At 52.3% G+C, this 20,868-nt stretch overlaps 1 protein-coding gene across 2 annotated transcripts; it reads right to left on the reverse strand.

Moving 5' to 3' along the window:
• Positions 1-4,680: 4,680 nt before the first annotated feature.
• Positions 4,681-20,847, reverse strand: PPP1R13L (protein phosphatase 1 regulatory subunit 13 like). Of its 2 annotated transcripts, none has more exons than XM_081031104.1 (13): positions 20,716-20,847; positions 14,986-15,057; positions 14,740-14,882; positions 13,867-14,374; positions 13,677-13,775; positions 13,510-13,601; positions 12,713-13,205; positions 11,171-11,625; positions 9,340-9,471; positions 9,114-9,247; positions 8,853-9,019; positions 7,059-7,258; positions 4,681-6,243 (listed from the first exon to the last, which is right to left on the reverse strand). In XM_081031104.1, the coding sequence occupies exons 2-13, from the start codon at positions 15,038-15,040 to the stop codon at positions 6,205-6,207; spliced, it is 2,517 nt and encodes an 838-aa protein (XP_080887230.1). In that variant the 5' UTR covers positions 15,041-15,057; positions 20,716-20,847; the 3' UTR covers positions 4,681-6,204. The 2 variants fall into 2 exon arrangements, with proteins under 2 accessions (XP_080887230.1, XP_080887229.1); XM_081031103.1 differs by lacking the exon at positions 20,716-20,847 and adding an exon at positions 19,322-20,186.
• Between the last annotated feature and the right edge of the window lie 21 nt (positions 20,848-20,868).

The raw sequence follows: 20,868 nt of genomic DNA on the forward strand, positions 1-20,868 counted from the left end.
GACCAAGAACAAAACATGGAAGAAAGAGAACCGAGAGAATCGATCCCATTCATTAAGATTCGGTCTAATTCATCTGCTCAGATTATTTGTGTAGCGAAGAAAGTCTAGGGGAAAATAACAGGAAAATCGGGGACCTCTTCGGGGCTCACTAATTAGGAATTGCTTCGCTGCACCAGACAAACAGGCACTTTTTTTTTTTTTTACTGGGGAAGGGGAACAGGACTTCATTGGGGAACAGTGTGTATTTCCAGGACTTTTTTTTTTTTTCGCCAAGTCAAGTTGTTGTCCTTTCAGTCGTAGTTGTGGAGGGCGCAGCTCAGCTCCAGGTCCAGTTGCCCGTTGCTAGTTGCAGGGGACGCAGCCCACCATCCCTTGCAGGACACGAGGAGTTGAACCGGCAACCTTGTGGTCAAACATGCACTTTTAAAATGCCTGCTGTGTCCTAGACTTCTCTGGGTTAAATAACTCCTCTTATTTATTGAGCTCCAACTGTTTGCCAGATGTATCTTTTTTTTTTATTAGTTTCAGGTGTACAAGACAAGGTACTACTTAGATGTTCATCATTTATATCCCTTACACTGTGGACCCCCCTCCCCGCCAGATGTATCTTAATCAAGCAGTAATGAAAATGCACTGTGGTTTTGTGGTTAAGGTATGGATTCTGAAACCAGAATGCCTGCGTCCAAATCCTGACTCCACTGTCTATTAGCTGTGTGAACTTGATCAAATTACTTAACTTCTCTGGGGTTCCATTTGCTCACCTGCAAAGTAGAACAATTAGATTATCTACAATGTAGATGATGCTTAAACCAACCCACATAAAGCAGTTAAAACTGGGCTTAGCACATACTAAGCATTCAAAAAATGTTAGCTTTTATGTGTTTGTTCGACAAATAGCTATGGGGTGTCTACAGTGTGCCTGACCCTATGCTAGGCCCTGGATTGTCACTTTCTTCATAATCGCCTCACTTTCATTCATTCAATCGTTCATTCATTCAATCATCATATATTCCCTGACCCCTGTTCTGTGCATGCCCTGTACTGGGTGTTTAAAAGCACACAGCAGTGACCCACCGAGACAGCCTCAGCCATGCCCTCTAGGGTTTCACATTCCAGTGACTTTCCCCAGACAGTGAAAACCCAGAGTGCGCAGGCAGGTCCAGGAAGCAGCACCTGACCTAGATGTAAAACCTTTGGCAAGTTTTCTCTGAGACTCAGTTTCTTCACCTCTAAAGTGGAGATGATGATACTGACATCAACAAATGACATTTATTATATAGTCATACAAATGAGATTATACTTCCAGAGTTAGACGAAGGCTCTGAAAATAGGTACTGGGGGACTAGAACTCATAAGGATGGTGATGGTAGGGGTGGATGTTGCGCCGGTTAATGAAGTCACCGACTTAACCCCGAGCCTTAACCAAAGGAACACTCAGTAGGAACAGCTACACACACGGAGATGCTCCTTGCAATACCACGGACACGGAAAACAAACTGGAAAGAGCAAACACAGTTTACGTTGGATGGTTGGGAGTAAGCTATGGTGATGCCTTCCATTTAGGAATTTGCACACCTCACAGTATATTCCTGCCCCATCTCGCTGCTTATTTTTCTGCTTTCTACTTGGTTCCAGTAGTGGCCTCTTTGTCTGCAGCTTAGTCTCCCTTACCTTGTCCTGCCTCACTCCTACTGCTCACCTTTAGGTCTCAAAGAAACATCGCCTCCTCCAGGAAGCCCTCTCTGCCCCCAGGCTGGATCAGGCACCCTCTCTGGGCCCCCCATCTCAGCCCTGGTTGCTCTGTTAAAGTGGGAGGGGGGGGAAGAAGGGAGGGCGTGTTCAAGAATATAATAAAATGAAGTTGAGTATTGAACATATACTGCTATTGGACAGGTACTGTCCTAAGCCTCCTGTCACCTGTCTGACATCATTTCTCACTGTCCTCTTTCTTATCCATTACTCCCAGTCACAGCTGGCTTCCTGGCACTAGGCCTGCATTATTCAGCTAATCTGTATAACAACTTATCCCCAAAAGTAATGGTTGCAAAAACAGCATTTATCATCTCACCGTTTCTGTAGGCCAGGAATTGAATGCCGCTTCAGTCATCCCAGCTCGACTAGAAAATGATCCACCCCTAAGCTCACCAGGGGATTGTTGGCAGGATTTACTTCCTTGCTGGCTGTCATCTGAGAGCCACCCTCAGGTGCCTGGCACGTGGGCATCTCTGAGGGCAGCTGGTTTTATCGAAGCAAGAAGAGCCAGAGAAAGATGCAAAGATGGAAGTCACTGTCTTTTATAACCTAATGTCAGAGGGGACAGTCCATCACTTTTGCTGTGTTTCATTCCTTGGGATACATCATCACAGGCAGCCCATGCTCAGGGGAGGGGTTACTCCAGGGCGTGAATACCAGAAGGCAAGATGGTTGGGAGAAGTCTTAGAATGACTGACTCCTGCCTCCTCTTGACCTTTGCAATTGCCCCTCCCTCTGTCTGGCTCTTTCCACAGATCTCTGCATGGCGCCTGGCTTCCTCCCTCAAGCCTTTCTCAAAGGTCCTTTCTTCTCTGAGGCCTTCTTTGTTTTTGTTTTGTTTTGTTTTGTTTTTCAAAAACTTTTATTTGTGTTTCCAGGACCCATCAGCTCCAAGTCACGTAGTTGTTTCAATCTAGTTGTGGAGGGCGCAGCTCACAGTGGCCCATGTGGGGATGGAACCGGCAACCTTGTTAAGAGCACCGCATTCTAACCACCTGAGCTGACCGGCCGCCCCTCTGAGGCCTTCTTTGACCACCTTTAAACTGCAATACTCCCTAGGTAGGCTGAATAATTGTCCCCAAAGATCTCCAGGCTCTGATCCCTGATACCGGTTGATGTTACTCTGTGTGGTAAAGGGACTTTGTAGCTGTGATGAAGTTAAGGGTCGTGAGAGATCCAGGTGCTCTTTAACAGTAATCACAGTGTCCTCATAAGAGGGAGACTGGACAGAAACAGAAGCAATGTGACACTGAAGCAAGACGCTCCGCTGCAGGCTTTGAAGACAGAGCAAGGGGGCAGAGCCAAGGAATGCAAGGAATGCAGCTGTAGAAGCTGGAAAAGGCAGGAAACAGATTCCCCCCTTAGTGATCCCGAGGGTGTGCAGCTCTGCCAACACTTTGATTTCAGTGCTGTGAAACTGAGTTGGACGTCTGATCTTCAGAAGTGTGAAAACATAAATGTGTGTTGTTTCAAGCCACTGAGTTGGGGGTCATTTGTTACAGCAGTGATAGGAAACTAATACACATCCCAATATGCCCCAATACAGTCATGTGATGTTTCCGTCAACGACCAACTGCATATACGACGGTGGTCCCATAAGATGATAGTATCGTTGAAAAATTCCTATCGCCTAGTGATATCGTAGCCATCCGAACATCATAGAGCAATGACCTACTCAGGTGTGTGGTGATGGTCGTGTAATCACCTGCTGCACTGCCAGCTGCATAGCACGATTATGTACAGTACATCATACTTGATAATGATAAACAATTATGCTACTGGTTTATGTATTTACTATACTATACTTTTTATCATTATTTTAGAGTGTACTCCTATTTACTAAACAAAAAAAAGCGTGCTGTAAATAGTATGCTGTCAGGCCAGCAGCAGCCTCAGACATCTCGTTTACCACATCTACTGATGGCACCATTTTCTCTGGTGCTTGATTTAATCTTGTGTTTTTGTACAGTAACATACTGTGCAGGCTTATAGCCTGGGAGCAATAGGCTAACCATACAGTTAGGTGTGTGGTAGCCTGCACCATCTAGGTTTGTTTAAGGGCACTCTATGATATTCGCACCATGATGAAATCTCTTTACGACGAATTTCTCAGATCGTATCCTTGTTGTTAAGTGGTACAGATATAATGACCTCTCAGGAATCGCTGCAGGTTCATTCCATTGGAACAGAATCCAAATCTTTTAGGAGTTGATAACTTTTTAGGTAAGATGATGAATACATGGGAGATGTTTTTTCACTAATTTCTACTTTCGTAGAATTTGGAAAATTTTGAGAAATTTTTAATATAAATAGTATATTCAGTTCACTGTTCACATCACAATGCTTAAAGAATATCAAACATCACAAATATAAATAAGTTCCTCTGGGCATTTTTTTCTGATCCCTTTTCATTCTCAATGCATACAGAGATAACCACTATCTAAAATTTAGAGATTTTTTTCTTTTTTTTAATTGGGGAAGGGGAACAGGACTTTATTGGGGAACAGTGTGTACTTCCAGGACTTTTTTCCAAGTCAAGTTGTTGTCCTTTCAATCTTAGTTGTGGAGGGCGCAGCTCAGCTCCAGGTCCAGTTGCCGTTTTCTAGTTGCAGGGGGCAGAGCCCACCATCCCTTGCAGGAGTCAAACCGGCAACCTTGTGGTTGAGAGGATGCGCTCCAACAAACTGAGCCATCCGGGAGCTCAGCAGCAGCTTGGCTCAAGGTGCTGTGTTCAAGCTTAGTTGCAGTGGGCGGAGCCCACCATCCCTTGTGGGACTTGAGGAATTGAACTGGCAACCTTGTGGTTGAGAGCCCACTGGCCCATGTGGGACTCAAACCGGCAGCCTTCGGAGTTAAGAGCGTGGAGCTTCAACCACCTGAGCCACCGGGCCAGCCACAAATTTAGTGATTTTTTTTTTTTTTTTTATTCTCTTCCTTAAGCTGGCTTGCACTATTAAAAAAAAAAATCACCTTACTCCACATTCTTTGTGGGGAAAAAACAAACCAGTTTATCCATTTCTGTTTATTAAGGACAATTTCAAATGGACACCAAAGTTGAGAGAATAGCATAATGAAGCTCCACATACACTAAGCTTCATCGATTTTCAACTCAGGGCCCATGCTCCTATCAGTCAATTATTTTGAAGCAAATAGCAGACATCCTATCATTTCATCCGTAAGTATTTCAGAAGGTACCCAAGGAATGCAGGCAGCTTGTAGAACCTGGAAAAAGCAAGGACAGGGCTTCCCCCCTAGAGACATTAGTGGCTAGTGTGATTGAGGAACTGAATCCTTAATTTTTATTGAATTTTAATTAATGTAAATTTAAATAGTCACATGAGGTTGGTGGTGACTGTACTGGACAGCGAAGACAATGACAGTGCTGTAGCTTTATGTTTTGTCAAACAACAAACAGAAAAAGAGAGAGGTGCTCATGCTTTATCCAAAATCCTCAAGGAGCAGTTTGTGAAATAAAGAAGTAGGGCAGGAGCAAAGGAAAATCATTCTTCAGGGTGGCACCCTCAACAAGTCCACATGGAGCCCCAGTAGACAAAGCCCGTTGGAGACATCTCACAATCCATAATGTCAACACATAGAAGGGAACAATCCATCATGAGTTAGAACCAGAAGACACAACAGAATACAGGTGATGGTCCCAAACGTCAGATGACAGAATTATCAGACAGGTACTACAAAATTACTATGCTTAAAATGTTTGAAGACTTAAAAGAATCCAAAAATGAAAGAATATCAAGACACCGCACACACACACACACACACACACACACACACACACACACACAGCAGACATATTTGAAAGAGGAAGGATTGGATTTACAAGAGGCTACTTTAAGACTGGTTTGCCCAAAATAGTAACAGTGATGAGCATTTAAGTCAGGACAGAATCTAGAAGGAATTCAATTTCTGTGCAAACTACCTTTATTTATAAAGAAAAACTTCCCCATTTTGTTATAAAACCAGCACCAAATGAAGGCACTTGGTTGGGGAGATCCTGGGAGAAAGACCAACCTGCCTCACCTGCCCCCGGCTGCTGGGAGAAATGGGGGCAGAGGTGACTCCCAGGTAAAGCCCGTGGAGGCGACCGATCCCAGGCTTCAGGAGGATGGTAGGTTGGCTTGCTTTGAGGGGTTAGGAGAGGGGTGGTAGTAGGAGTAGGGGACACTTTGGATGGGATCTCATTTGGCAAATGGGGTTCTCTTTTGTCCCCAGTGATTCCACAACGACCCCCCATGGCTAAGTCAGGTTTCTAAAGTTAAGGCTGGGGTTCTCCTCCCCCCCTGGGCTTCCAGGGAAGCAGAGAGCAGGTGACAAAGGACCCCTGCCTCTGCAGGGCTTGGGGCACAGGGAGGTGCAGCAGTAATACAGCAGGAAGTCTGGAGTGAAGACAGGGCGGCTTCCTCCTGTCTCCCTTGAAAACGTCCTTCTCTCCAGCTAGACCTTATTCCTCTGAGTCTTCACCCTGGGGAAGAGCTGAGGGAAGACAGGAGCTTCAGACACCAGGAGCTCCCATCCCCTCATTCCACCCCCAAATTGAATGGAGTCACCTATCCACCCCAAACACATGGACTGTCTCCATCATCCCATTTCTTCCTAAGGGTTCCCTCAGCATCTCCCACACCACTCTGGAATTCCCCGAGTCCCCTGTCACCTCCAGGCACCAGATGAAGCCTTCCAATCAGCAGCCTGCTTGATGAAATGGCATATTCTGAGTCTCCTACATTGCCTCTCCCTACCTCGTGGCTGTTTGGTTGGGACCCACCTCCACCCATCCCCAAATCAAAAGATTCTTCTCTCCTATGAATATATAATGGGATCTCCCTGATGTCCGCCCCTAACCTAGTAGAATCTCCCTCAATTCTACCATAATTGTATTAATGAATTCTTCCTTACCCCGCCCAATGCCCTGTAAGAAAAACTTCCACACCTGTAATATACAATTCTTTAACTTTCCTCTGCACTAAAATATATTTCATTGATCCTCTTGGCTAAAATTCTTTACTTCCCATTAATATAATTAGGGATAATAAAAAATATTTGAGCATGACCAATCAAATAACCAGTAAGGCAATATTGGTACGTATCCCAGGAAGTATCACCAGTAAGGGGCTCTCCCTTATCGCCCCATTATTATAATGGGGTTTTCCTCCCCTCCCCCCAACCGACAAGACTCTTCTGACCCCTCACCACCTATGTAATGGACCGTCCCTCTTGCCACTTTTTCCTGTGACCACCCCTTTCCCCAAACAGCCACCAGGAAGCCTGCACTGTATCTCCTCTGGGCTCACCCCGAAGTAGTTACGGGGCACGTAGCCCTCCTGGCCGTGCAGCGTGGCCCACCACCAGTCTGTCTCCTCTGGCCCGTCCCTCCGGAGCACAGTGACTGACTCGCCCTCGCGGAAGGACAGCTCGTCTCCGAACTCAGCGCTGTAGTCCCAGAGAGCGTACACCAACCCGTTGTACATCAGCCCCATGCTCTGCTCCACGTCTGAAACCCGAAACGAAAGGGATCGTGAGCGTCTGGTCCAGGGGGACCAGGTACATTCAGGAACAAGAGGCACTCTGAGGACAGGGAGAGGCCCCTGAATTTGGCGCCTGCCCCAGCTAGGAGATGAGCCGCTTGTAAAGTTGTGTACCCTTGTCTGGATAGGGGCACCTTACCTAGAGTCAGCTGCCAGGACTGACAATTTCTAAAATTTGAGAACATTGGAGTGCATCAAGCTGGGCCACCAACCCCCGAGGCAGGGTCATTGGTTCCCATTCCCTCTTGTACATTGTTAAGTCCCCGTGTCACTCCCAGACATACCGTCAGCAACACACCCTCCCCGCCAAAGTGGTACAGTATCCACAGAGGACTCGACACTTCCTTCAGAAGGTACAGCCCTATTCCACCTCCTCTAAGTGGTACCATCTCCCCCTTTCCAGGTGGTGTAGTCCACACTGCTCCCCCTTCCCAAGTGATAGTCTCCAAAAAGGATGCATTAACTTGTCCAGATGGCACAGCTCACCTGAAATACCCCCACACCCTTGGTTAAATTTCCATCGAGGATGTAGCCCCCTTTCCAGACGGAATAGCCCACCATGATTCCTCTATTGATTCAGTCCACCACGTTTCGCCAGGTGTGCTGTCCAATCTCTACTTCGCCCTCACAGAACTCCCATGGGGCAGACAGGTAGGACAGTACACTACCCATGACAAAGGTGTAACGGCCCAATCCCCTTCCCCGCAATTTACAGCCCTTTCTCTCTTCAGTGAACGGTCCAATTCCACGTGGCCTCTACTCACCGGTAAGGCAGGTGTTACAGCCCCATGGTTCTCACCCACTTTCTACACAGGAGGCTGTGTAGCCCCCTCTAGGCTCCCCTCTTACAGGCTGCCGTACTCCAGTTCTGCCAGGTTCTTAACACTGCCCTCTGATACAATTTGCCCCTCCAGGCGTACAGTACAGACCCTATGCACACCTTCATAATACAGCCTACCTAGCTCCTCCCATTACCTGGTTGGGTCATGTAGCCCCCCACTTCTGAAGGTATATGGTACAGCCTCCTGTCATCCTACAAGTGGGAAAATTTCCAAGCCCCTGGGAAGAAGCCAGTCAGCTGACCTGACAGCTGTGTGGTCATGATATCTCCCACAGGTAGCACAGCCCACCTGGCCAGCCCTATGCCAGGTAGATGGTATAGGGCTCCCCACACCCGCAGGTGAGAAAGTAGATGAACAGTGCAATCTCTCCAACCACTCTTCTTCCCACAGGTGTCCAGCTTGCATGACACAGCCTCTATGACTCTCTCTCTCTCTCTCTCTCTCTCTCTCTCTCTCTCTCTCTCTCTCTCTCTCTCTCTCTCTCGGTGCCCCCGCCCCTGCTTGCACTTGCAGAGGCCCAGTTCTCCCCCGCAGGTAGTCCTTCCCGCCTCCCCCTCCCTCTGCGATCCTGTCACACAGTTGGAATGGCCTGAGTCCTCTCTCTCTGGAATGGCAATCGCCCCCCCCCCAACCTCCCGCCCTGCCCCTAACACCGGCCAGCTGAGCAGCCCAGTCTCCACGACCTCCTCCCGAGAGGTTGCCCAGCCCTGCCTCGCACCTGCCAGGTAAGTGGCGCAGTCCGCATAACCCTCGCGGTAGGGGTCGCACTTTTCGATGGCGGTGGCACCATCGCTGATCGTGGTGGCGAAGATGGCTGCGCCGTGCTGCACCAGCGCCGTGCAGATGGCCGTGTCGTTGCACGAAGCCGCGCAGTGCAGAGGTGTCCTAGGCGTGGGAGGCAGGCGTGAGTGGCCGCTCGCCTGCCCGCAGGGGCCCGGGCCCGCAGTGCTGTCCCCGCCCCACGCGGGTCCGGGCTCACCAGCCGTGGCTGTCGGGGGAGTTGACGTTGGCGCCGGCCGCGATGAGGAAGTCCACGATGGGGTAATTGGCACCGCAGATGGCGTTGTGCAGGGCGGTGATGCCCTCCTCGTTCGGCTGGCTCGGGTCGTTCATCTGGGCAGAGGGGGACCAGGAGGCTCAGTACCGGCTGCCCTCCCGCGTTCACCGCCCCCACCCCACCATCCCTGCTCTCCCGCAGCACTCACCTCCTTTACCGCCTGCTGCACCACGTCCAGTTCCCCGGTCAGCGCCGCGTCCAGCAGCAGCACAAGCGGGTTGAGACGCGCGCGGCGGGCCTTTCGCGGAGAGCCCGCCTTCCGCAGCACCGAGCGCATCTCCTGGGGGAACAGGGCGCGAGACTTCAGTGACTTGAGGGAGGGATTGTTAATATACCCATCATCAGAGGGGTAAACAGGGGTTCGGCGACTAGGCGGCAGCTGCCCCAGCTCTTCCAACTAGATGGGTTGCGGCTGGGATTGAAACCTAAGGAGGTACAGAGGGCCGTGGCGAGCCGGGTGCCTCAATTCTACAGCTTCTGGTTCCCTAGGAGTCAGGGAATCTGGTGATTTGGGAATCTTGGGCAGGGAGACCTGAGAGGAAGCTGGGAGAAAAGAATCTATGATTGAGAACTTTAATATTTTACAGTTAACTGAAAATGTTAGTAATGGTTCTCTTCTGAGTGCTGTGATTTTGGCCTCTTTATTCTACTTTTTATCTATTTCCACCAAATTTTTATGATGTTTGAGCATTCTTTTTTAGAGAAAAATGTTAATTCAAAATATAAATCTGTATAACAACATATTAGTGCACTAATCTATGACTTTATGATTCAAATGATAAAAGTCTTTAATTTCAGTTTTGGTGACTTCAAGATTGAATTATTGAATTCTGTGAGTTTTCAAGTTTCTCTGTGGCCTGGACTTTGTGATTCTACGAGGGAACTGGACCATTTCAAGATGCTGCCATTCTTCCATTCTTGATTTTAAGATCCTAAGCCTCAACATTTCTTGGTTCCGCCCTCAGGAAGGTCTGGGAGTAGGTATTTTGGGGTGTCCACCTGGTCCCCACTTCTCGGGAATTGTTCCCCTTCCTGTCTACCCACACTGAGTGATCAGGACTGTTCCATGTGACTACACTCGTCACCCCCAGTGAAGATGCAGGGATTGGACCAAGATCAGCAAGAGACCATCCCCTGGGCAAATGACAACAGTAATAGTAGTTAACAATTGTCAGGCACTATTCTAAGCTCCCTGTTAATATATTTAATCCTCATAGCAACCCTATGGTTATTCACATCCCCACTTTACAGATGACGAAACTGAGGCCCAGAGAAGCTAAATGTCTTGCCCAAGATGGCACAGCTGGTAAGTGCTTGGAGCTGGGATTTGAACCCAGGCAGCCTGGCTCAACACTTAATCATGACACTCACAGTCTTAGAGACCAGAGACTTCCTCTTGAACATCTGAATGGAAGGAGCTCCAAGTAGAGTCAGAGGACCCCATGGGCTTGAACTAAGATCATTTTGAGTCAGGGCTGGCTGGGCCATTTCTAGCCATGGCATTGGCTTGTTGAGATATAAGAGGAGAGGGCAGATCCCCACAGAAGGCAGACACAAGAGACTTTGTGTGGCAACCAGGGAGCGAAATGGTGACTGCCTTGTTTCAGGAAGGCTTTTCAGGTCCCAGAATAAACCCACTGTCTGCCAAGACGCAGTCATTGTTGTAATACTCCAAGGTTGTAAGACTCCAAGATTTCTGAAAGGATGCGGGGGGTTGGGGGGTGGGGATTGGAGAGGAGCAGAGAAAGTCTCACGGTGGCCAAAACTTCTGGATACCCTTTCATGTGCATCCTTTCTTTCTTCTGAACACAGGCATGCCCAGATTAAAGGCTACATTTCCCAGCTTCCCTTGCAGCTGGCTTCCTAGCCAATGGGATGCGGCAGATGTGATGTGTACAATTTCCAGGTTCTGTCCTAAAAGGGAAGGGGCACTTCCATGTGCTAACTAATATACCCCACTTTCCTCCTATATTACTTACCATGTTCTGCAGCTGCTCTGGTGGGCTGCTCTGGGGTGAGGCCGGGGGTGGTATGGGAGCTGGTGGGGCAGGAGCAGGGGGTCCCACCCTGGCCTCGGATCCCTCAGTGATGGGAGACAGCTCTGGCTCAGGTCCTCCAGGCCCACCATGACGATGGAAGAGGCGACTAATGATCTGCTGGTACTGCTTTTTGTGGGTGGGGGGCAGGGCTACAGCAGGGCTCTGCTCCATGGAGCCCCTGCGTTTGAGGGGCCGAGGAATCTCTGCCAGCACCCGTGCCACCTCCTCCAGCTCAGGTACCGACTGTGCCTCGGGTGGCAGCGCTGGCTGCAGCCGCGTAGGGCTGAGGGGCCGAGTTACAGCACCTTCATCTGCATCGCCAGCTTCCAACACTGGTGCCAGCAGACTCTCTAGCTCTGGTTCAGGCTCCAGCTCAGCAGGGAGTTTGGGGGGGCCTAGAAGGAAAAAGAGTCCCATCAGAGTGGGTCCTGGGGAGATCACCCCCAAGACTCCCTCCCCACAACTTCCAGAACCTGCAACCAGCACCTGATTTGCTCTATGAGCTCAGGGCAGTTCTTTGCTCTCTCTGAGCTACATTTTCCCTGTGCTGTGACTAATAAACAATGATGACATCTCCCATTTATCAAGCATTTAGCATGTGCTTTACATGCCTGTCTTATTGAATTCTGACCTCACTACACTGTGAGGTAGATATGATTATCATCTCCTTATTACAGAAAGGGAAACTGAGTCTCAGAGAGAGCAAGTCAGTTGCCCAAAGCCACACAGTTGGGAATTGAACTCAGTTCTATCTGACCCTATGCTTCTACCATCATGACAGACTTGGCATTCTAAGAATTTCCTCTCTTAATACCTCAGGCAGAAAACTGCTGGGACTAGAATCCTGATATTTGATGGTCTCTTCTCCCTGTCTTATTCCTCTCTATCAGAGCTTCTAAAGCAGGTAGAAATAATAACGATCATTCTCTATACATTATTTCATTGAATGCCCATCATAATCTATGCAGTATGTATTATTAGTCTTTCTTCACAGATGAGAAAACAGAAGCTCAGATAGGTTACTAATTTATCTTGAGTCACACAGCAAGTCAGTGATGGAGAGGGGCTCAAAACCCACTCTGCTTAACTCCAGGCCCTCCATGGATCTCACAACAAAAAATATTAATAACTAACTAATATGATAGCTATAAGCTTACTACTATACATCAGGCCCTATTTTAAGGGACTTTATACGGGTTAATCTAATACCATATCCCAATAAGACAGGTTCTATTTCACCTTTTACACTCAAGGAAATTGAGGTCCAGAGAGGTTAAGTGACTTGCCCAAGGTCACACTGTGTGGAGCCAGGTAGTCTGACTCCAGGACCCAAGCAAATTCCCACTCTTATCTGGCCTAGCTCTCTGCAGGGATAGTGACTGCAAACAGGTGTTCGGCTTTGATGGCTCTCCCTGCTGGTCTGGTCTCCAGCTGTCTGTCTGCCCTTCACCCAGCCCTCTGGGACCCCCACTGCTGACTCACCTTCACTCATAGGGGGCCAAGTCTGTTGGGAGAGCTGGGGCGCTGGGGCAGAGGGTTGAGGCTGGAGCTGAGGCTGGGATTGTGGCTGGGGCTGGGGCTGTGGGGGCAGCTGGGGCTGGGGCTGGGGCTGGGGCTGGGAGAGTAGGTGGGGCTGGGGGGTTGCCTGGGGCTGGGGAGGCAGCTTAGGTGGAGGAGCTCGGGAGAAGATGGGGGAGCCATGGAACATAGCCCTGCTGGCCCCATGTTCCCAGAAGGCATTCTGCAGCTTGAATATCATGCTGAGGGGAATGGGGCGCTGGCGGGGGACACCACGGGGCTGGGGGTTGGAAGGAGGCATGGGGATTCGGCTGACAGGCTGCCAGCTGCGGGGCAAAGTGCCTGATGGCCCCGAGGAGCCCAGCGATCGACGGTAGCTGCCCACATCAGAACGCCTGTCGTTGGCCAGAGGGGAGACCTTGTAATTTCGGGGCAAGGTGGCGCTGGTGAGGTTGTCCTGGGGTAGAAAGAGGGAAGGAGGGAAGGAAGAAGGGGCTGAGGTGGAAGAAAGACAGGGAGAAAGGAAGGATAAGGGAGGGGAGGGAAGGAGGAAGGAGGGAAGGGCAAAAGGTGAGGAGGTGAGGGAAGACAGAGGAAGTGAGGGAAAGAGGGGAGGGAGTGGGTAGAAATCTAGGATAAAGAAGGAAGAACTTAGGGAAGGGTACGAAACTGGGGCCAGAGCCAGGAGGGGGAAACTTGCCCTGACCCCGCTGCCCGCCTTTGCCCACCAGCCCCCTCCCCAAGCTTCTCTAGTCCCTCACCTTGCTGGAGGCCCCCAGCCCATCCAGGCTGCTCTCTCTCCAGGGTAACAGCTGCAGGCCCGGTGAGGAGGGCCGCGAGAAGACGTCCAGGCCTGCGAGGCAGGAATCATTAGGCTCTGGGGGTCCTCTCTCTGGCTCCCCCACAACCCCGGCCTCCCAGCGCTCACGCTCATAGCTCGCTGTCTGTGAAGACTTCTTCTCATATGCCACGTCCAGGTCCGACTCGTTCCAGGCTTTGGGGGGCCGCCGGCGCAGCATTAGGTCATCTGGGGAGAGGTGGCGAATGAGGATATGGGAGGAGGCTGGTCTCAGGCACCTCACTCACTGCCACCCTCCGAGTTCGGTTTCCAGGTTTACCTTGAGCGCGCAGAGGCGGAGCGAAGGCGCTGCCTCCTGTGCCCATCAGGGGGCTCCCAAAGGCGGCCGGCGCGTCGTAGGTGGCTGGGGGACGCGGCGACGGTCCGCGCTCGGGGAAGAACACCTGGGGCCCCTCCGCCAGGGGGCTGCCACGCGGAGAGCCGGCGCGGCCCAGGTAGTCGAAGGGCGTGGGGGGACCCTGCTGGCGGAGAGGGCCCTGGCCCGGCCGTGGGGAGGGCGCACGGCCGAGGGAGCTGCCTGCGCCATCAAAGGCACGGGACCGGGGCGACGGCGCGCGGTCCAGGCTGCTGTATCCGTCAGGCTGCAGGTAGAGCGAGGTGCGCGGTGACGACGGCCGGCCCTTAGGGGACAGCGAGCTGTAGGGGAGCAGAGCCGGGGCGCTCTCGGAGCGTCCGAACGAGGTGTCTGCGCCGTCGCTGGTCGCCTTCCGGGAGGACCCGCGGCTGCCGAAGGGCTCAGGGACCGGGCTGGAGCTGTACCGGGACAGCTGGGGAGAGTCCGGGACAATGGGGTGATGTCAAAGGAGACATGAGTTAGAGGGTTGGGAGGAGGAAAAAGAGGTCATCAAAAATCAACCCAGGGTAGTTGGACTGGAGCTGGAGATTCAGGCACAGAGAGCCCAGTAAGGGGTGTTGGGCAGAGAGCCCTGATATCAGCGCTGAGGCTGGCCTATACAGTGCCTTAGTGCCACTTAGAAAAAGGCCACTTTCCTTCCGAGGGTCCTGCTAGATGACCACTTCCGCTGGTCCCCACTCTAAAGTGTCCTTAAATAGCCCACAACTTGCACAATACTACCGGACAAACTTGCCTGGCTTTAAGGGTCAGGGTGGGGACTAGGGCTGGCAGGCTCACCCTAGGGGGGGCTCCGGCCTGCGAGCCAAGAGGCAATGGAGAGTCTGACCACAGTGACTCCAGCTGCTTGGTTAGTTCGTCCACCTTGGCCGCCGCCGTATCCAGCTCCATCTGCTTCAAGTCCATGTGCTTCATGGCCAGAGCTGGGCGGACAGAAGTAGTGGTAAGGACAGGGACCTCCAGGCAGGGCCCCGCCTTTGCCCCCAGGACCCCGCCGGGCAAGCCCCGCCCCCTACCCCAGCTCACACTTGAAGTTCAGGTCCAGAAGTTCCCGCGCGGTCTGGAACGCCTCGCTGTCCATGGTGCCAGCCGGAGCGCCTGCGTTGCGGGGAAGAGCCTTCTCAGACGCCGCCCCTCCGGACCCCGCCCACAGGGAAGCTGAGCCTCGAGGAGCAGGACAGCCCCTTTACTCTGCTAGTTCCTTCCACTGGAAGCCCTATGCCCTTCCACTTCCCTGGCTGGGGAATGCCAACTCCTTCCAAACCATCCTAGAAGACTCAGGACAATTCATGCTCTTTATATAGCTCCTTGTCCAACTCTCTATCTCAGCCCTAATAAGACTTGACTCATTCCTTCAACAATTATCCATGGGTCACCTACTATATGCCAGACATGATAGCGAACAGAGGATGCAGTAAGAATCACTGTCAATTACTGAATGCCGACTAGGGACCAGGAGACACTGTGCTAGATGCTGGGGACATTTTCTAAAATAATAATTGTGCTGCCTACTGTGTGCCAGGACCTGTGCTAGTCACTTGATATAGGCTAGTTGCTTGGTATAATGAAATAAAACAATTATTTATTGAGGAGCCACTGCCTCTTGAAATTGTGCCAAGTACTTTGTACCCAATAAACACCTCACTCAATGGTCAAAATCACCATGGTAGAAAGTGGGGCTCAGAAACCTTTGTTCAAGGTAACCCTGCAAGAAGTTTCACACTTGGATCTAACTTGTTATTTTGGGGCGTTTCCACCAGACTGGAAGTTCCCAGAGGATCACTCAGCTTCCTCTCCCCAGAGTCCCCACCCAGAGGAAACCTGGTTCACAGGGACCCAGTGTTAACTGAAAGAAGAAGGAGGTGACCAGTGGGGGTGGGGCTGCTGTGGTCACCAGCCCAGTAGGTTGGAGCCAGGCCACCAGGAACCAGTCAAGCCAGCACTATCCCCATCCGCACAGTAGCCACCACGCCTGCCAACTCTGCCACTTCCTCAGGCTTCACGGATAGCTTAGCTTTGGCGGTTCAGGCGTGGGCAGCAGGGCGGGCTAGGACATGCTGATCCTGGCCTCTGCCTGGGAAGCCTCAGGACAGAACCTGTTGGGGCTGGTGGCTCATTTGGGTGTGTTGTGAGTATGTAACCTTGGGTGATGGGTCCCCTTTACTCCTTGGGCCTATTTCCCCAATAGTGAAGGAAGGAAATAAATCAGCTATTCTGAGAGGCCCCTTCAATCTCTCAGAGGCCTAGATTCTAAAAATGTAAGCACTTTGAGATTGTAATTAAAATTCTACAGAGCATAAAGCCCTCAGCTTGAGAGTGTATTGTTCAAAAGTTCTGAGTCCGAGATTCTGTCTTTGGAACATTCTAGAATTGTCCAATTTGGCTAGCCTAGGTTTCTCCACCTTCTTGCACCATGTTCTATCTATCCCAGGATCCCACTGTCCTAAAAGTCTAGGTGACTCTATGCTATAGTGGAATGGGTAAGAACACAAGAGCCAGACATCCAGGGTTCTAATCTGGCCCACCCTGACAAGGGTGCCTCGGCTTCCTAACGAGAAGAAACAGCAGTCTACTTCAGAGGACTGTTGTGAGGATCCAATTGGCCAGAAGGTGCGAGAGCAACTAAGGCGCTGAGAATTGAGGCCTCGGAAAGTAGAGACTACAGGAGTCAAATCTCAGGTCTTTTAGAATATGATACACTGGAAACACTTGTGTAAGTGTCTGTTAAAATATAAAAATCGAACAATTCTATGCAGCCTCCAATGCCAGCATTCTGGCAGCGAGCACTTCTTTTGGGGATTTCATGATTTCCAAATTTCTAAGACTCTCAGATCACACGCTGACATCCTCTCTGCCTTGGAGGAAATGCCGAGGCTGGGCGTGGGGCTGTCGGGGCGCTGGTGAGGGCAGCGGGTGTGTCGGGGCCGCTAGGGGGCGCTCCGGGTCACGGCCTGACCCCAGCCCCGCGGGCCGACAGCGCAGCGCCTGAGCTCAGACCCCGGGAATGCACGGCGGGCCCGGGCAGGTGCCGAACCTCCCGCCGCAGGGGAGCGAGGGCCGGGCTGGGCGCGAGGGCGGCACGGGCGGCGCCTCTACTCCCAGTCCTTTGCCCTCCACCCCGAAGTCCTCTCCGCCGGGCTCCTCTCTAACCCCAACTCCAGCTTCCCCCCTCCCTTCCGCCCGTAGCTCTCCTAACCAGGCCTTCTCTGCCCCCCAGCCAGGTTCTTCGGGTTAACAGTGGGGCGGCGGGGCGGGGAGGCTTCCCGGAGTGATCATCTAAGTAGGAACCGGGTTATAGCGCCTGGCTGTCCTGGGAATACCTAAGTTGGAATCTTACAGCTCTCTGCGGACAGAGGCTGGGAGAGGTTCCACTCTCTCTGGGACTTGGTTTCCCCCTCTGGAGACGTCTGTGGAATGGGCTAGTGCCTTCCCCTCTGTAAGCCTTTACCTTGGGCTAGTTATTTAGCTTCTCTGTGCCTCAGTCTCCTCGTGTGTATAATGGAGGGATTAATACCTTCACCTCAGAGGGGTGTAAGGTTTGAGTGACATAATATAAGTAGTGTTTAGAATAGAGCAGGCACCAAATAAAGTTCACAAATATAGGATTCTTAATTACAGCCTTCATTTGCTGATCATTAAGATAACACGGTGTGGCACAGAGTGAGGGCTCAAGACACAAAGTCTTTTTTTTCCCCCCTCAAAAGGGCCCTTTCAACTCTTTCTGAGATTTTAAAAGCTGAAAATTTTGACCTTTGGAATCTTGGCTTCCTGAGCCCTAAATTCTCCTTGTACATTCCTGAGTTCTGGCCAGAGGTCTTCCCAATAATTTGGGCACAGGGGCATGGAGAGCCATGGAAGGCTCCAGAGAGAAGAAGGCCAAAGCCCAGGGAGTGAGCTGCCCCACTCTCCAGCGTCAGTTTCCCCACTGAGGTAGGAAGAAGTCATTCCCTGGGGTGGGGTCAACAAACTTCATTGGAAGTGACACCTTTGGACAGTTGCCTGAGACAATGGGAACTACCCGATTTACCTGCCAGCCCTGAGCCTGGCATGCTGTGAGTTCTGTCTTGGTAGCTATGGTTATTATTTTTAATGTCATCACAGGTTATCACCAAATGCTCTCCAAGTCCAGATTTTAGGAAGTTCTTCCTTCTTTCATCAGAGACCCCACCCCCTTGTTTAATCTCTTCACATGATGCATGGGGTTGGAGAGAAGGGAGAGACAGAGGGAGGTGCAGGCCCTGCCCTCCCCCTGCTTCAAGGACAGACACACACCTCCAGAATTAGCCTCTATCCCTCACTTATCTCCCACGCTACCGCAGGTCAGAGGGATGGGGGTGGAGGTGACATTTCTCACCTCGGGGTCAGGGCGAGGAGCCCTAGGAGAGAGAAGGTTAGTAAGAAAATCTGGTGGGAGTAGATGGAATCCAGTCCCCCAGAGAGCTGCAGAGGGAGGGGGACATCAAATCTTGACTCCCAACTCTGTGACCTCTAAGCCTTAGTTTACCCCCATCCTTCGTGTAAATGACTGTGTAGTGCCCAGCCAAGCAAGGCTCCCAGAATCCAACCCCACCTTCTGGAATTCTGTCCTGAGTTCTATCTAGAACGCCCGCCCTCTTCAAACCCCAGATGTTTCCCACCTCCGTGGGGCAATCGGAGGCACCCCGCCTGCGCCAGGGGGCGCCCTGGGGCGTAGGTCCCTTCTCTGGTTAGGCAGGTCTGACGCCTCGGTTAATGACATGTTGGGGATCGCGCAGCGGCACAGAGGAGGTTGGAGAGCTGCCCCGGTCCCCCCCCCCCCATCTCCCACCCCAGAGCGGAAAGTGGGGCCGGGGGAGCGCCGGAACATAGCCTCCATAGGGACCCCTGGCGCTTGTCCTGCTCCATTTCAGGGACCCGGTTTCCACTGTCCCCACCCTATCCCTAATTCTCAGAGACCTACAGACGGGTCGAGAAGGCAGCTAGCTGGAGGGCAGCAGGGATGGTCGCTCACTCAGAACCCCAGCCGCCCGAGCCTTCCATTTCGGCCCAAGAATCAGGCATCATCCACTACCGCAATTCTACTCAAGGACTCAGGCTTCCGAAAGCCCCCAGTTGGAGGGAGTCAGGAGTCCCAGCTCCAACGTCTCCCCAGGACCAAGGGGTCTGACCCCTTTATTCCAAAATCCTAGGCATCCGGGCCCTCTTTCCTCTGCTCAGTAAATCAGGTATCCGAGTTCTCTCCTTCCAAGGACCCAGAAGTCTGCGCACCCCCAATGCCGCCCTGGGACCCGGCGTCCGAGTCCCCTCCCAATGCTCCCAGGGACCCGGGTGTCGGGGTCCTCCAGAGCCGCTGGACCCCAGGGAGAGAAGGAGTGGAACTCACGGATCCGGGGCAGATCCTGGTACCGGGGGGCTTCCTCCGGCTCCGGCTCCGGCTGTGGGGAGCAGAGGACGGGGCGGGGCAGGCGCCGGGAACAGGTTAGACGACGTGACTCCGGCTGGAGGGAGGCGGGTCCCGGAGTGGAAGGGAAGCTGAGATCCCCTCGAGCACCTTGGGACTTGTAGTCCCGAAGGGGCAGGGCGCAGACTGAGACGTTCCCATTTGGATTCATCCAAAGTCCATTTCACAGACAGGTAGGGCGAGGCCCAGAAGCCGATGGCGATCTGGCCACAGAAATAGAGTCCCGACTCCTACTTCACTGTGGCTGCAGGAGATGGACTCCTGAGTCTCTGCCCAACCCCTCCAGACTCAGTTTCCCCCTTCTTAAGTGAAAAATTGGACACCACCAAAGGGGTAGAAGGTTAGAGGCATGAGGAGATTCATATGTCCCGCTCCTAGGGCGAGAAGAGGGCCTCGCTAAATCAGTCTCCCCTCGGGTCTCTGAGCCTCAGTCTGCCCTTCGGTAAAAAGGGCGGGTTGGATCCTTACAGGATTTCCCAGCAACAGCGCCGAAGGCTGGGACTGCAATCCCCAGCAGCGTACGCGACAGACATCGGACGCCTCCCCGCCTCGCGTCCTCTGGGAATTGTAGTCCGGGAGCCCACAGAGGCGGCGCCCGGGTGTCTCGCCCACGCTCCGGAATCGTCTCACGGTCCCGGGTGGAGAGAACGCGTCCCCTTCCCCTGACGCTCCCTTCTCTCTGGGAAGCCAATCGTTCCCTGAAAGGGGAGCGCCCCAATTCTGGAGTAAGATCTGAAATCTCGGCAACCGGGACAGGAAGCGGCGCTGACACACCGGCCAGGAATGCAGTCGGGTCACCCTGTCTAGCCGCCGTCTCGCGGCTCCGCCCGCCACCCCCACGCGATGCGGTCCCTGTAGGATGGGGCGTGGGTGCGTTCCCCAAATCTGGGTCCACGTGCCGCTGTTTACACATCCTTGGGGGCCGGAAGGGGCGCTGGTCAGGACTTCTGCTCCCTCTCCCTTTCTCAAAGCCTTCGTGAATGTGCGCCACGCACGAGACTAAACCTTAGGGGCCATCTACCCGTTTCATTTGACCCACAAGCCTCGCTCCTCAGCCCGCGCGGCCCCACGGGTGTCTGACTCCAGAGTCTGGAGGCTCCGCCCCGGGGCCCACAGGCTCCGCCCCCTATATTTCCCGCTCCCCTAAAATGCAGAAGCCCCGCCCCTGGCTGGTACTTCACGCCCTAGGGAGGAATTACCCCCTTTCCTCCATTTTCCCACCCATCCCATTCAAGTTCCGTACTTCCGAGGCATCTGTGCCTCCCTACAAAGGACTGCAACACGGAAAGCACAGCCCTGCCAACCAAGACTCTTACCTATCTCTTTAAGGATTTCAGACCAATCGATCTCCCTGTCTCTTTAAGAGTTGGGTCCTATAAATGTGGCTGCCCCTTTAAGACGACGTTGGAGCAAATGATGTCTGAGCGATTGGGGGGGATGACCACCGGAACGTGACGCGGCTCTACCTC

Source organism: Rhinolophus hipposideros (assembly GCF_964194185.1).
Source record: "Rhinolophus hipposideros genome assembly, chromosome: 21".
In the NCBI taxonomy this organism is placed as follows: domain Eukaryota; kingdom Metazoa; phylum Chordata; class Mammalia; order Chiroptera; family Rhinolophidae; genus Rhinolophus; species Rhinolophus hipposideros.

Coding starts and splice junctions, on each gene's coding strand:
- PPP1R13L (XM_081031103.1), bottom strand. CDS start 19,550: ATGAATCCAAATGGGAACGTCTCAGTCTGCGCCCTGCCCCTTCGGGAC. Junction 11,626..12,712: donor TTGGCCCCCTATGAGTGAAG/GTGAGTCAGCAG, acceptor TTTTCCTTCTAG/GCCCCCCCAAACTCCCTGCT. Junction 9,020..9,113: donor TCCCCCGACAGCCACGGCTG/GTGAGCCCGGAC, acceptor TCCCACGCCTAG/GACACCTCTGCACTGCGCGG.